This window comes from Enhydra lutris, unplaced genomic scaffold (genome assembly GCF_002288905.1).
Source record: "Enhydra lutris kenyoni isolate GAN:26980312 unplaced genomic scaffold, ASM228890v2 scaffoldscaffold43, whole genome shotgun sequence".
NCBI classification, from domain to species: domain Eukaryota; kingdom Metazoa; phylum Chordata; class Mammalia; order Carnivora; family Mustelidae; genus Enhydra; species Enhydra lutris.
This window is the reverse complement of record NW_019154127.1, coordinates 806,902-820,656: the sequence shown is the minus strand read 5'-3', so window position 1 is coordinate 820,656 and position 13,755 is coordinate 806,902. Positions and strand designations below refer to the sequence as shown.

General features: G+C 39.2%; 1 protein-coding gene across 7 annotated transcripts in view; it reads left to right on the top strand.

Moving 5' to 3' along the window:
- Positions 1–13,755, top strand: part of LOC111155720 (glutamate ionotropic receptor kainate type subunit 1) — a 384,988-nt gene that overhangs the window by 268,444 nt on the left and 102,789 nt on the right. For all 7 annotated transcript variants that reach the window (XM_022516058.1, XM_022516056.1, XM_022516061.1 and 4 more), the window contains 2 exons: positions 7,721–7,774; positions 11,990–12,163. In XM_022516058.1, the coding sequence (XP_022371766.1) occupies positions 7,721–7,774; positions 11,990–12,163 (228 nt within the window). The remainder of the gene's footprint in view (positions 1–7,720; positions 7,775–11,989; positions 12,164–13,755) is intronic.

The window sequence follows — 13,755 nt, the reverse complement described above, 5'->3', positions numbered from 1 at the left end:
CACATATACCTCCTATAATCAATTAGTAAGTTAACATAGCACAAAGAACCCAGGATTGAAATCAAACCTGGGTTCAACTGCTATAACGATGCCCTGTCTTTCAAATCTATAAATTGAAGAAAGCACCTTCTCTCCAGTAGTATGAATAAACAAAACAAAACAAAACAACCCAAAACCAAAACCAAAACCAAAACCTATGACAGCAGTGGGCATTTTGTAACACTCAGAAAACAGTCACTATGATCATTATTGTTATAGCTTAAAAATATAAGCTTGGTTAATATGAATAGATGGTTCTCAGCTGGGCCTGCATGTGAGTATTACCTGGGGAGGTCTGAACACATACCAATGCCTAGACCATATCCCAGACCAATATCCCAGACCAAATAAATGAGAATATTTACAGATGGGGTACAGGCATTGGTGTTTTTTAAAATACACTGAAAAACACTCATATAAATAGTTTCTAAACCTGATATTTATTAAATAAATGGACTAAAAGTCTGAAAAGCTGAAGAACGGGACCCAGACTCATGATGACGTCACTCGTCTATAGCTATCTCATGAGACCAGCAAGATCACTATTTAATGGCTGCACTCCCATCTCTCCCTCAAATAGTTATCTTCAGGGTAATTGGAGATATAGTTTTTGTTACCACCATTAGGAAAGTAGCTTGTTGCAAAAAGACTAAAATGTATTCAACATCTTTATTTTGTGAATTTTCCAGGTTTGTTCAGTACTTTGTGTAGATTTGTTCAACACTTTGCTGTTCAAACTTTTCTTCCATTGTGCTCTTCTTTTTTTTTTTTTTAAGATTTTTATTTATTTGACAGAGATCACAAGTAGGCAGAGAGACAGGCAGAGAGAGAGGGGGAAGCAGGCTCCCCGCTGAGCAGAGACCCCAATGTGGGGCTCCATCCCAGGACCCCAGGATCATGACCTGAGCCAAAGGCAGAGGCTTTACCCCACTGAGCCACTCAGGCACCCTGTGTTCTTTTTTAAGCATCATTTTCCCACCAGTGTTTCATGGATGTTGCAGAGGGCTTATTCTTTCCGTTCATGTAATCCTCCAAAATCCTTACTCTCTCCTTTTGCTGGGTTGCCTATTTCATTCGGCCAGGGGAAATCTTTTCTCCTGCTCTATTGTCAGCAATCCATATCCCTTAAATATCATAATCTCTTCTGTTGTGCACCTGGGTGGTACAATCTGGCTCTTCTAGTGGGGTGATGTCCCAGAGTGAAACTAAACCTCATTGGTTTTCATTCCACTTATTAATATCTATTAGCATCAGTTTCCCTTCTCCTCCTGGCCAAACTTCCTAGAGGGATAAGCTTAAAAAATATTAAAACTTAAAGATACTCCCAAATAGTATGGCTATTTCATCCATCAGCACTTTGTGGAAAATCCTTTGCTTTTCTTTCATTTCTCTTGGAGGCAGGAGGAAACTGGCCTGGGTTTGTCCATGGCATAGCACCCCCTTCCAGAGGAAGGAAAAGCCCTAGACTCTCTTTGTGGGCACCTTGTATCTGTACATATGCATGTCGTTAGCATGTGTATGTGAATGGAGGGACACAGAAAAATTTAGAATGTTTTCAACTTCAAACACTTTTCTCCTTGACACATGTACTTGCTATTACTATACCAAAGTGGTGCTATCTCAGGTGCTGGGATCATAAAAGATGAGCAGATGTGGTGCATTGCTTTCCTATTGCTGCTGTAAGAAATTTTCACAAATGTGGTGACTTAAAACAATACAAAGGTATTTTCTTACATTTGTCACAAGTCTGAAGTCAAGGTGTGGCCAGGGCTGCATTGCTTTAGAAGGCTTTAGGGGAGAATTCAATTCCTTGCCTTTTCCAGCTGCTAAAGGCTATCTTCATTCCTTGGCTTGTGGCCCCACCTCAATGGCCTTCCCACCCCCATCTACTTTCCTATCACCTTCTCTGCCTTCTGACCCCCTGCTTCCAGCTTATAAGGATCCCTGTGATTATATTGGACCCACTTGGATAAGCCAGAGTAACCCCCTCCAAAATTAAAATCTTTAACTTTATCACTTCTGCAAAGCTCTTTTTTCACATATAAAGTAACATTTTAATAGATTGTAAGAATTAGGATATGGATATTTCTATGGGACCATTATTTAGCCTACTCCATAAAGAGTTCTATATACCTAATGCTATTTTCTATGCATTCCATTGTTACCTTTGTAGATATAGGTTATGATCATTTATTTTGACATGAGTTTTTTTTTTTTTACAATGATAAAGACTGATCTCAAGGCCTACTTATACTTAGCTTGTTCTACTAAAAGTGTGTTGTCAAAGAAGAATCCTTCTCAAAAGGATAGTGTAGATGCAGCCTACAGTACCCCAGTTGGCAGGTAAGAAAGAACTACACCCTAACTCTCAAACCTTCTTCTTAAAATCACTGCTCTGAAACCTGATACCATTCAACTGATTTCCTAAAGATTATTCTTTTGTAGAAATAACTTATTTCTATCTTGAGGTAAAACCATTATTTTAACCACATTGCATGTCACACATTTGGAAGTTGTTCAGTTGAAATTATTGACTAAAAACCATGTCTAATGGCTGAGAATTTATCCTGATATTGAGAAGGCTATAAAAGGAGCAATACTCTTTAGGTAGGCCAATATAAACTTCTAAGACACCTATTTTTCAATGGAAAGAAGCAGTAATAAAAACCTTTATAAATATTACAAGAATACTCAAAAATTGCTCAAGAGCACTCCAGTTTCCATTTTAAGTTTCTGCTATTACCATAGCAGCCGATGCCAATTATTTGTGACATACGGCTTGCCCTTAATAATGGATGCTGAGAATTTGAAGAGGATTTTTTTGTTACTGCCTCTATAGCACTGCATTGCCTTCTGAAAAATGATCACGTTGAAATATGGTACAGGCTACTTGAGATACCAGGACATGTTATTGGAAGACTTTTACCCAAAGACTTTCTAGGTATCTTATAGGCCAACTGTGTCACCAACCACAGAAGTTACAACCCACAAACTATGTTGGTCATCTTCATCTGGACTTGAATGAGGGCTCTCGAGACAAACTAAAACATGATCTTTGTGCTGCTCAGGTGCTATGTGATAACCCATCTAAATCCAAGAGATAGTCTTTGCCGAGAACAACAGGACTACACCAAGGAAAGTCAATGGTGCTGTTAACAAGGTCATGAGTGTTCTTTTATAAAAGCTCCAGAGAGCAGATGGGCTGAGGTGGGGCCACCCTTGTTAGTGAGTAATAACTATGTATCAGGGTATAATAATAACAGTGGGACCATTAGAATTATCCTTTGGAGAGTCAACTGCCAATGAGTTTTATTTTATCTTCTGGTGATTCATTTTAACTACAAAAGGAAGAAAATTGTAATTATTTTCAAGCCACTGAAAAAACAGAATAGTCATGTGGCACTTTCATAATAGTATAATCCAGAGAAACTCTTCCAATAGGTATGAGTCACCCTTCCTCTTGCTGGTCTAAGGAATATGTTTTCTAGATAACATGGAATATCATACATAGGCAAAGTATTAAGACTTTTAGTCTTTTGGTATTTTTCTCTGTGTTAATCGGGGTTCTCCAGAGAAAAAGAACCAATAGGAGATAGATGTGAAAAGATGTATTATGAATAGGTTCACCTGACCTGGAGGCTGAGAAGGCCCACAATCTGCCATCTGCAAACTGGAGACCCAGTAAAGCTGTGGTGTAATTCCTGTTGGAGTCTGGAGGCCTGAGAACCGGAAGAGCCAATGGTGAAAATCCTAGTCCAAGAGCAGGAGAAAAACAAAGTTCCGGCTCAGTCAGGCAGTAAGAAAAATGATGCATTCCTCCTTCCTCTGCCTTTTTGCTCTATTCAGGGTCTCAGTGGACTGGATGATACCCACTACATTGCGGGGGGTGGGGGGTTCATCTGCTTTATCTCATCTGGAAACACACTCACAGACACACCCAGAAATAGTGTTTAATCTAGGAACCCATTGGCCTGGTCAAGTTGACACATGAAATTAACCATCATAGTCTCTTTTGAATTTTTATAACTGATTCTGCAGGGACATAGAATATGATTAACTCTGAATATTATTTTATTGGAAGCCTTTTCTGTTGCTCTAACCTAACCCAGCTACGTGAGACCTGAATAGTCCATCCCTCTTTATGTGAAAAAGATCTTTCAGCTTCTCCCAACCATGATAATTTATTATGTGCTATTTATTTATTACACAAGGAATTAACTCAGCCTAGAAAATACATTTGAAACAAAGTGGTAAATACTTTTTTTTTTTTTTTTTAAGGAGAAGAGTTGGAAAGTAGGAGGAAATTAGATAAGAAAGACAAAGCTGAATGGTACTGGCGCACATAAAATATATACCTTGTATTTCTACTTGTTGCTAAAGGAGAAACCACAATTTTCACCCTCAACGCCCCAGCATTCAAAACAAAGTCATAAAAAAAAAAAAGAGTACTTACATGCCTTGCAATACTCATGAAACAGGAAATTGTATTTATTCAGAACAGAAACAGCTTGCTATGGCCCTCATAACTTCGTTAGTCACCTATCAGGGTGAAATCTCTAGAGGGTGACCTATGTCAGTATCTTTCCTCCCTCCATGGCCAAAACCAGCACATGGCCCCACCCAAGAGGGCCCACACAAGAGGGCAGGAAATGCAATCCTGCCCTTTGCCCTTCCAGTTGGGAAATTGGCAATGGCACAAATTATGTCCAAACTATGGGTCTTCTGAAATCAAGAAGAGTAGTAGATACTCAGTCTATCCCTCTTATAAATATATAATATTATTGAAAGGGCTGGATTTTTTACTGTCTATCAATCTAAGTCAATGATATGATGTCAAGAGTTATTTAAAAAGAATAATTCTGTTAAGAAAAAACCATTATTAAAAGAACCTATTAGTGGAAGCAATGAAGGATAATATGTCATCGATCAGTACTATTGAACAGCCACATTTATTACACATTAGTGTGTGTGATGTGTTGTGTTTTATGCTGTTAAAAATGATTTAAAGATAGCCAGAACTAGTTTCTGGCAATGCTGCCTTGGTAAAGTATACATTGCCTAGGTCAGCACGGCCTGCCTAGGTCAGCACGGCCTGCCTAGGTCAGCACCGTCTGCCTAGTCTGACAGACAAGCACACTATCAAAATTCAAAGAGGGCAGTTTTTCTAAGGAAAAAGTGAATTTTGCAAAGATTAGAAAACTCCCATATCATGACTATACTTTTTTATTTGAAAAACTGACATTTATCTTGATGTGACATTTTCTTAATCCCTTAATGACTTTTAGTTGAAATACCAACGTGCAGAGAGAAAATCATTATGTGAATGCAATACTTTTATTTATAAAGTATGCTACTATTAAATGACAGAGCTGCTGGTCCAGACCAGTCCGCAGACTCTCACATGGACAGTTGTTTAAAAAGCACACTTTTGGTGCTTCTGGCTTTCTTCTTACCCAGAAGCTTTTCATTCACCTGTGTCCTAGAGAGTCCACAAAGGTGGCAGATGAATGATTCACGACTATACCTATTTCTTAATTCCCATTTCTAGGATGTTCAGGGGAAGAACCAGGAGGCACCGACCCAGGCACTAGGTAGAGAAAGTCAAGAACAGAGATTTTTTGAGTGTGCTAAATGAAAAACATACTCAGATGACCCAAGGGTTCTTTCTGCATTGAAAGTAGATCTGCTAGCTGAATATTCACTGCCTCCTCATAACTTTTTTCTAGCATTAAATAAGAGGTGTATCAAATGAATACTTGCCTTCAGGAATTAAAAAATAACAAGAAGGATTAGTTGAATGGTTGTCTAAAAAGGGAGGGGGGAATGCCTATGCCCTCAATTGGTAACTAAATGTCTCCATTATCAAATTTTAAAAAGAAAAGTCAGCCCACGTGCAAAGCTAAAAATTCAGGTGCCTTTTTGTTTCTTTTTCAGTTTCAGAAACAATATTTTGAATCTCAGTGTCCAGCTCTGTATCTTGACATAAAACTTGCCCCATCCTCTCTGAAGAGGTAGTCTTGGCTGCAATTACACTATCTAACGACCAAAGTGAAAAATTGGATTCCTGACTGACCCCGGCAGGTTAGCTCTTTATGCTTCAATGATATAAGAGACCAGCTAACAAGACCTCACCATGCATGGCTTTAAACATTATTGATGGCCCTAAAGCAATTCTACCCTTTTTAAAATTCTTTTGTGTGCCTGGTCTTGTTATCACCATAGGAGTGACTTATACACGGTGGGCTCACGATTCAAGAGAGTTTCTTGTCATTTGTCTTACCTTCATGACATTACAATTTCACTAAATATTCCTCTGGTCTCTACATTAGCAAACAGGGCAAAAGAAGTACAGGATTCATGTGTTTCGTGCTGTCAACAGATACCCTCTTCATTCTTTATCCTTTTTGTGTAAAATCATTCAAGTTTACATATCTTGGGCACTTTCTAGGACCTCTGATAACAGGGGTTGCCTTTCCTGAGATCTTTTCAATCCCTCTCTTCTGTTGAAGTTGATGTGAATGGACATGTTTTCCATGGAGCAGTGTTTTTCAACCACTGCTGTGGCAAACAGAAACCCAGGCTCTGCCCTGGAGAATTCCAGTTTGGGATGTCTCTGTGATGGAGCCGAAGAATATCTCATTTTAAAACCTCCAGAGGGGATTCTCATTTGTATTCAGTTTATCTTGATGTGATAAAGTTGTGAGGATAACGCCTTGGAAATTTGATTTCTGAGTGTTCTCCATATGTTTCTACACAAATACCAAGAAATGGCACCCAAATGGTCCTTTGCTGACCTCCCCCAACCCAAGGAAGGTGATACTCTTGATTTAGAAGACATAGAAACCTTCCCTTATCTCCAAATCATTTGCAACTGTTTCTATTCAATGGACACTATTTCCAGGAATCTAAAAGTAGGATCACATTCTAATAAACTTACTCTACCTAGAACCCTTGTCCTTTCTCTTCACCTCTTTTCCCCATTCCCTACCAGGTAAAAACGATACACAGAATATCTAGTCCAGAACTGTCAAGGTCCCAAGTAGGTAACTGAGGATCAAAATTAAGAGGCAGTGTGACATTTGTACAAAATAGTCCCCATCCTTCCATCTAGAAACAAATCCTCTTTTCCCCTACTCATACTGTGGGATAAGATGGGAAAGCAGTAGAAAGGCTTCAGAGATATGCATATGTATAAGCCCTCATTTAAATATATCTACATACCAGTATTGCAATTCAACATTTAATGAGTTCTCTGAGGCAGTATGATAAATATTAAAGCTAAGGAGATCAATAAAATATCTAAGCATGGGGTTACTAAGACACTTAGGCAATAAGGACAGCAAAACACTGTTATTAAGGTCAGATCCAAATATTAAATTTGTTGCACATAAACTATTTTTAATTTTTTAAAATTTAAATTAGACTACCACTTCAGTGAAGATCGAACGAACATAGTCTAATGAAAGAACTTTGGATGGAGGTTAATGGCCTGAGTCCTCATCTGCCCACATCAGCTCCCTATCAGCCACTGATCTGTCTCAGGTTTCTGATGTGCTGAATCTGTGGACTTCCAAAGCCCCTTCCTGCTCTGTGTCGTCAAGATATTGCAATTGCCCTGCTAATGATCTATTTCTTATTGTAATTCTGTTTCTGATTCTTTCCCCTTATTTCTTTTTTGCAGATTCTGTTCATGGGCATGATGACTGAGTACTATCACTACTTTTTCACAACCCTGGTAAGCACTTCAGGTAGAAATGTATTCCATGCAATATAGAAAATGTCTCCAGTTATTTCAGTAGTCAGCCCCACCGGTGTCAGAGGCAGGATATTGTCATGGAGATTCATCTTACTTTCTTAAAAATCCTGTAAATCCAGAAATGCTGAACAGCAGGTTCTTTCTTTCTTTCTTTTTTTTTTTTTTAACTAGTAGCAGTGCATGTGCATCTGGAAAGGGATTTAAATGATACTTTCATTAAATAGAAGCTGTCAAAGTACAAACTAGTCATAAAGAAGAATCACCTACATTTTTTGTATACATTAGAAGGCACACTAGTGTATCTCAGCTTTTTTGATCTTATATGATTTACCTGCCTGTGTCCAGTAGATAGCTAGATTAGCTGGGGTCACCGACCAGGTGTTTTGAAGATCATCAAGAAAAGGAGCATGGGAGATGCTTTGCACAGCGAACATTTTTCACCACTAAAAAAAGAATCATAGTTCTGAACCTAAGAAATTCAAAAGAGACTATAACATCTTAAATTTTGAGATTTTCATATCAAGGAAGAATGATTTAGAGTATTTAACATATCAAAATGATGTGATAGCTCTCATTCAATTTTAAAAATCAGACACACACAGACTTCACTTTCTCATAGGAGAAGAAAACACATAACCAACCTTTTTTTTTTTTCTTAAAGATTTTATTTATTTACCTGACACACAGAGATCACAAGTAGGCAGAGAGGCAGACAGAGAGAGGAGGGGAAGCAGGTTGGATCAATGCAGGGCTGATCCCAGAACCCTGAGAGCATGACCTGAGCCAAAGGCAGAGGCTTAACCCACTGAGCCATCCAGGTGCCCCTAAATTTCTTTAGATTTTTTTAAATGTATTGTCTGACAGAGAGAGACATGGCAAGAGAGGGATCACAAGCAGGGGCAGTGGGAGAGGGAGAAGCAGGCTTCCCGTTGAGCAGGGAGCCTGATGCATGGCTCCATTCGAGTACCCTGGGATCATGACCTGAGCTGAAGGCAGATGCTTAACTACTGAGCCACCCAGGGGCCCCTCATAACCAATCTTCTTTGCCAATCTGTAATGGTATGTTGACTGCAATCTACCTAGGTTCTGGGAAATTTCCTAAGAGTTTATTTTACGAAATAAAACTGGCAAGGTAAGCTGGTGAGTAAGGGAAATAAAATAATTTGGAACAAGAACCAGGCAGCTGTCCTTGAATACATACCACTGATGGAAGCAGTGAATTCCACTCCTCGCTCAAGTATCTCTGGCACCATGAGATCAGTGTTCCAGGGCAGGTGCCAAAAGCATCAGTGTTCCAGAGCTTGGGGTAAGGGAGTGGGATGCAGGGCAGAAAAATCTTAAACTAAACTTTCCATGATCTTCCCTCCCTCACTGATATCCTAATCAGGGCTTCTGTCAGAACAGTTGAAGAAACCCCTAAGAACTTAAAAGCATCTTACTTAGGTCACAAGTACAGCCCTTCCCCCATCACCATGAACAACTGGGTTCTGCTCAAGACAGCATGGACACCTGCCTCAGAACTTTCTATCATCCCACCGTACACACTCCTAAGAGCTGGTTTTGTTGAGATTTGAGACAATGAAATCTAAAAAGCCTGGTCTTCACAGAGACCCTTCGGAACAAACAACTTGCCCTCACAGTCTTGCTTTTTTCATCCTTACTGACAAGCAGATGTTACAAACCAGACCCTGGACTTTCCATATTCTATAATGCATAGGAAGCTCAATTTGTGGGCCAACCTAATTTTGTACCTGTGTATTGTATTTATTTTAGCGCACCTCATTAAGTACTGTGGAGCCTGTGAGGGGTTCCATATGCATCCTGGAATTTTCTAACTTCTTGTGGTTTAAGCAACTTTCCTTCCATTCATTGAGCATGCTAAAGGAAATCATTCCTTTTAGGGTCTTATTCTTTAAATTTGCTTCCTTAAGCATTTTCCTTGGGTTTTGTCTGCATTCTGCCATGCTTTTTATATTCTTACCATTCTTGCCCATGAATATTGACAAAACTTAAAGAAGAAAGAAAGTTACGTAGTACAAGGGGGGAAATAGAACAATTTAGAAGGAAGAACTCTTTTCTGATACTGAGCCAGGAGCACAGATCTTCCCTCTGAAAGCTTTACAGTCTAATCCAATGTTATCCTGGGAAAGAATAGCAGTGTAAAGAATTATTCAAAAGAACAAATCTGTGCATATCTTCTACAAATACAGATCATGAGGTGTTTCTGAAGCTGCTTCTCCTTAGGAACCACAGCCACCCCTGATCATGTAGTATCTTGCTTTGCACTTCCACAAAACAGTTACACTGTTAGCAAATTTTTATGGAAGTTTTTCTCCTTTTATTCCCATTAAATGTTATTCTGAAAGTTTGGTTTATTTTAAATGTGAGATATTTTTAATGACATATGTTAGAGTGAAACCTTTCTTCAAGAGAAGAAAGTTGAAATTTTTATATCATTTTAAATATGAATCAGCAAAGGCAAGTAGCTTAAGCATCTTAAGCTTAAGCCTTTGACTCAGGTCAGGATCCCAGGGTCCTGAGTCCCTCTCTACTCAGGGGGGAGTCTGCTTCTCTCTCTCCCTCTGTCCCTAACCCCCTCATCCCCCTTCCCCTGCTCATGCTCTCACTTTCAAATAAACAAACAAACAAACAAACAAATAAATAAATACAATCTTTGAAAAAATAAATATAAATGAACATAAGCCTCTGGATTATACTCAGCCTCAACTGTAATGGAAAATGCAAGTGGGTTAAACTTTTCTCCCTGAAACATTGCCTGAAGGGGAATTAGTTCTATGGTCATGATACTCATGTTCACACAACTCTAAGCTCTAGTTTATTCCTTGAAGAGAACACTTCACTTTTTAAAATTTTTTTTTATTAACATATAATGTATTATTAGCCCCAGGGGTACAGGTCTATAAATCGCCAGGTTTATACACTTCACAGCACTCACCATAGCACATACCCTCCCCAATGTCTATAACCCCACCGCCCTCTCCCTACCCCCCTCCCCGGCAACCCTCAGTTTTTTTTGTGAGATTAAGAGTCTCTTATGGTTTGTCTCCCTCCCAATCCCATCTTGTTTCATTTATTCTTTTCCTGCCCCTCAAACCCCCCACGTTGCATCTCCACTTCCTCATATCGGGGAGATCATGTGATAGTTGTCTTTCTCCAATTGACTTATTTCACTCAGCATAATACCCTCTAGTTCCATCCACATCATCACAAATGGCAAGATTTCATTTCTTTTGATGGCTGCATAGTATTCCATTGTATATATATACCACATCTTCTTTATCCATTCATCTGTTGATGGACATCTAGGTTCTTTCCATAGTTTGGCTATTGTGGACATTGATGCTATAAACATTTGGGTGCACATGCCCTTTCGGATCACTACATTTGTATCTTTAGGGTAAATACCCAGTAGTGCAACTGCTGGGTCGTAGGGTAGCTCTATTTTCAGCTTTCTGAGGAAACTCCATGCTGTTTTCCAGAGTGGTTGCACCAGCTTGCATTCCCACCAACAGTGTAGGAGGGAGAACCCTTCACTTCTTATTCAGAGCTTCTGTCCAGTGAATGTTCTTCATGCCCTCATTGTATGGGGCATGGGTCAATGAGCCAGGGAATGGTATTTTTTTCCTCCTGGAAGTGATCTTCCTATCACATGCAGGGGCAAGTTCCAAATTTCATCTCCTTTACAAGATCTGAGGCAGCAAAAAGTGATGGAAAAGAGCGGTATTACACTGACAAGTGGGTCATCCTTGGACCACTCACATCACCACTGAGAACTTCGGAGTCTTCACCTATAAAATAAATCCCTTACAACTTACCACTCCCTTACAACTCCCCCAAACACTATATTCTAAAAACAGAACTATAACTTCTCAGAATACTGTAACCTGTTCCCAAGGACATACTAATTATCAACAGCCAAATTCCTCTTCTTGATTCATCCGAATTCTAATAGTATTGCAAAAAATAGAGGAAAAATGAAAATGCTCGCTGCCTTAGAGTTTCCCAAGCAGTGTGCAAGGGAAGAACAGCAGGAAATATTCTTTGATGAAGCAGTGTGAGGACAGCTGCCATTTTAATGTTAATCGACCTATTGCTTCTGCAATCACTATTCTGTTTTACACAAAGAACATTGAAAATGTTAACTCTACTTTTATCATTTTTAATACTGCACAGGACTTATTTGCTTTAGATCTGGAACTCTATAGGTACAGTGGTGTAAACATGACTGGGTTTCGGCTGCTTAATATTGACAACCCTCATGTGTCCTCCATCATTGAGAAGTGGTCCATGGAGAGACTACAGGCCCCCCCCAGGCCGGAGACTGGCCTCTTGGATGGCATGATGACAGTAAGTAGACTTAAGATAAAATCATTTGTGATGATTTTTTAATTCCTTAGGGTTTAGGATAGGAATTGCATATGCCTTCTATAGTGTGAGTAAAAGTATTATAACCCGTGCCTTGACTTGAATGAGAGAAGAAGGAGTAAAGTTTTTAGGTGATTTGAAAGCCTATGCAGGGCTACTACCAAAAACTTCTGTTTTCATCTTTCTGACCATATGTGTCTCTGACCAAAATAAATAAATAAATAAATAAATAAATAAATAAATAAATAAATAAAAAGTTAACAGGAGTAGCCATCACTGTCAGCCAAATGGAGACAAAGCAGAAACCAAAACAAGGGTAATTGGAGAGAGTTTTAAGCCTGGAAGTGTGGCCCTGGGAAGAGGGGTAGGGAAAGAAGTGGAGCTTACAAAGGTGATACAGAACCATTCTGCCTCCCTCATTTCTGCTGCATCTCAACGAGTGGTGCACACATGGACAAATGCCAGGTTCACATACCGTCGGTGTGTTCACATTCTTCCTGCCTGGGTACGTACAGGAAAACCTTTGCAGAAATTGACAGTGAGTCACACCAGCCATATGTCACTCTTGAAGCGATGCCAGGCCCACCTCCTGACAAGGGAGAGGTACTCTGCTGAACAGATAAATTGCCAACTGCCTCATCAGAGATCTTCTCGCTAGCATCGTTTGTCTTTCGTTGTCAAACGCACCTCCCCTAGCTTTATTTCTCTAATGAAGCTCCCTGCGTGATGAGGAAAAGAGCAGGAAAATTTTTTAAAAAGCTTTCTATGTAGGAATCATGTAATCTAAAGAGAAAGATACTGGGAATGTGGGCAGGTAATAGCATTTGAAATTGGCATAGTATTTCATTCTTGTTCCCATCATCAGGAGAAGCACTCTTGCTTTTAAGATACAATTTACTGATAACTGAAAGGTATCATCTTGTGGAGAAATGAACTTGGGATTTCTTTTCTTTTTCTACCATTTTTTTTTTATGAGAAGCAAATGAATAGAAAAACATAAATGCATGAATGAAGTTGTTCTGGATGATTCCATGTTCAAGCTCCCTGACTGTTTTTCAAACATGAAATAACTCTTAAAATGTACAAAGTAATCTGAGAGATAATGATGGAAAGCATTTTGATACAAATGAGCCTTGGGTGATTTGAAATATTGCTTTGAATAGGAATAAATAAAGAATATCCAGGGAAATAGCAGACCCTCTGAAAGGGAAGGGGGCAAGCTAGAGAGAGAAAGAAAAAAAAAATCAGAGACAGAAAGTTATGCTGGTATACTGGTTTTTCTCTTCTTCCTCTTGAATTTGTAATTCCAGTGAATGCAAATATGGCTCAAGCCCTTGCCCACCCATCTTGCGTCCCAGTGAGATTTCTGTCACAGGCTGAGATCTCTAGTAATTGTTACCTGCCCTTGGTATATACCACTAAAAAAGTTAAGAGTTTGGAGCTGTGTTAACACAGATTATCGATTCATGCCAAACATTAAATATGCATCATAAGTGTGGCTTAACTTACAAAAAAAAAAAGCATCTGCTACATTCAGTTATACGGAGCTGACAGGACAGTTTGTACATATTCAC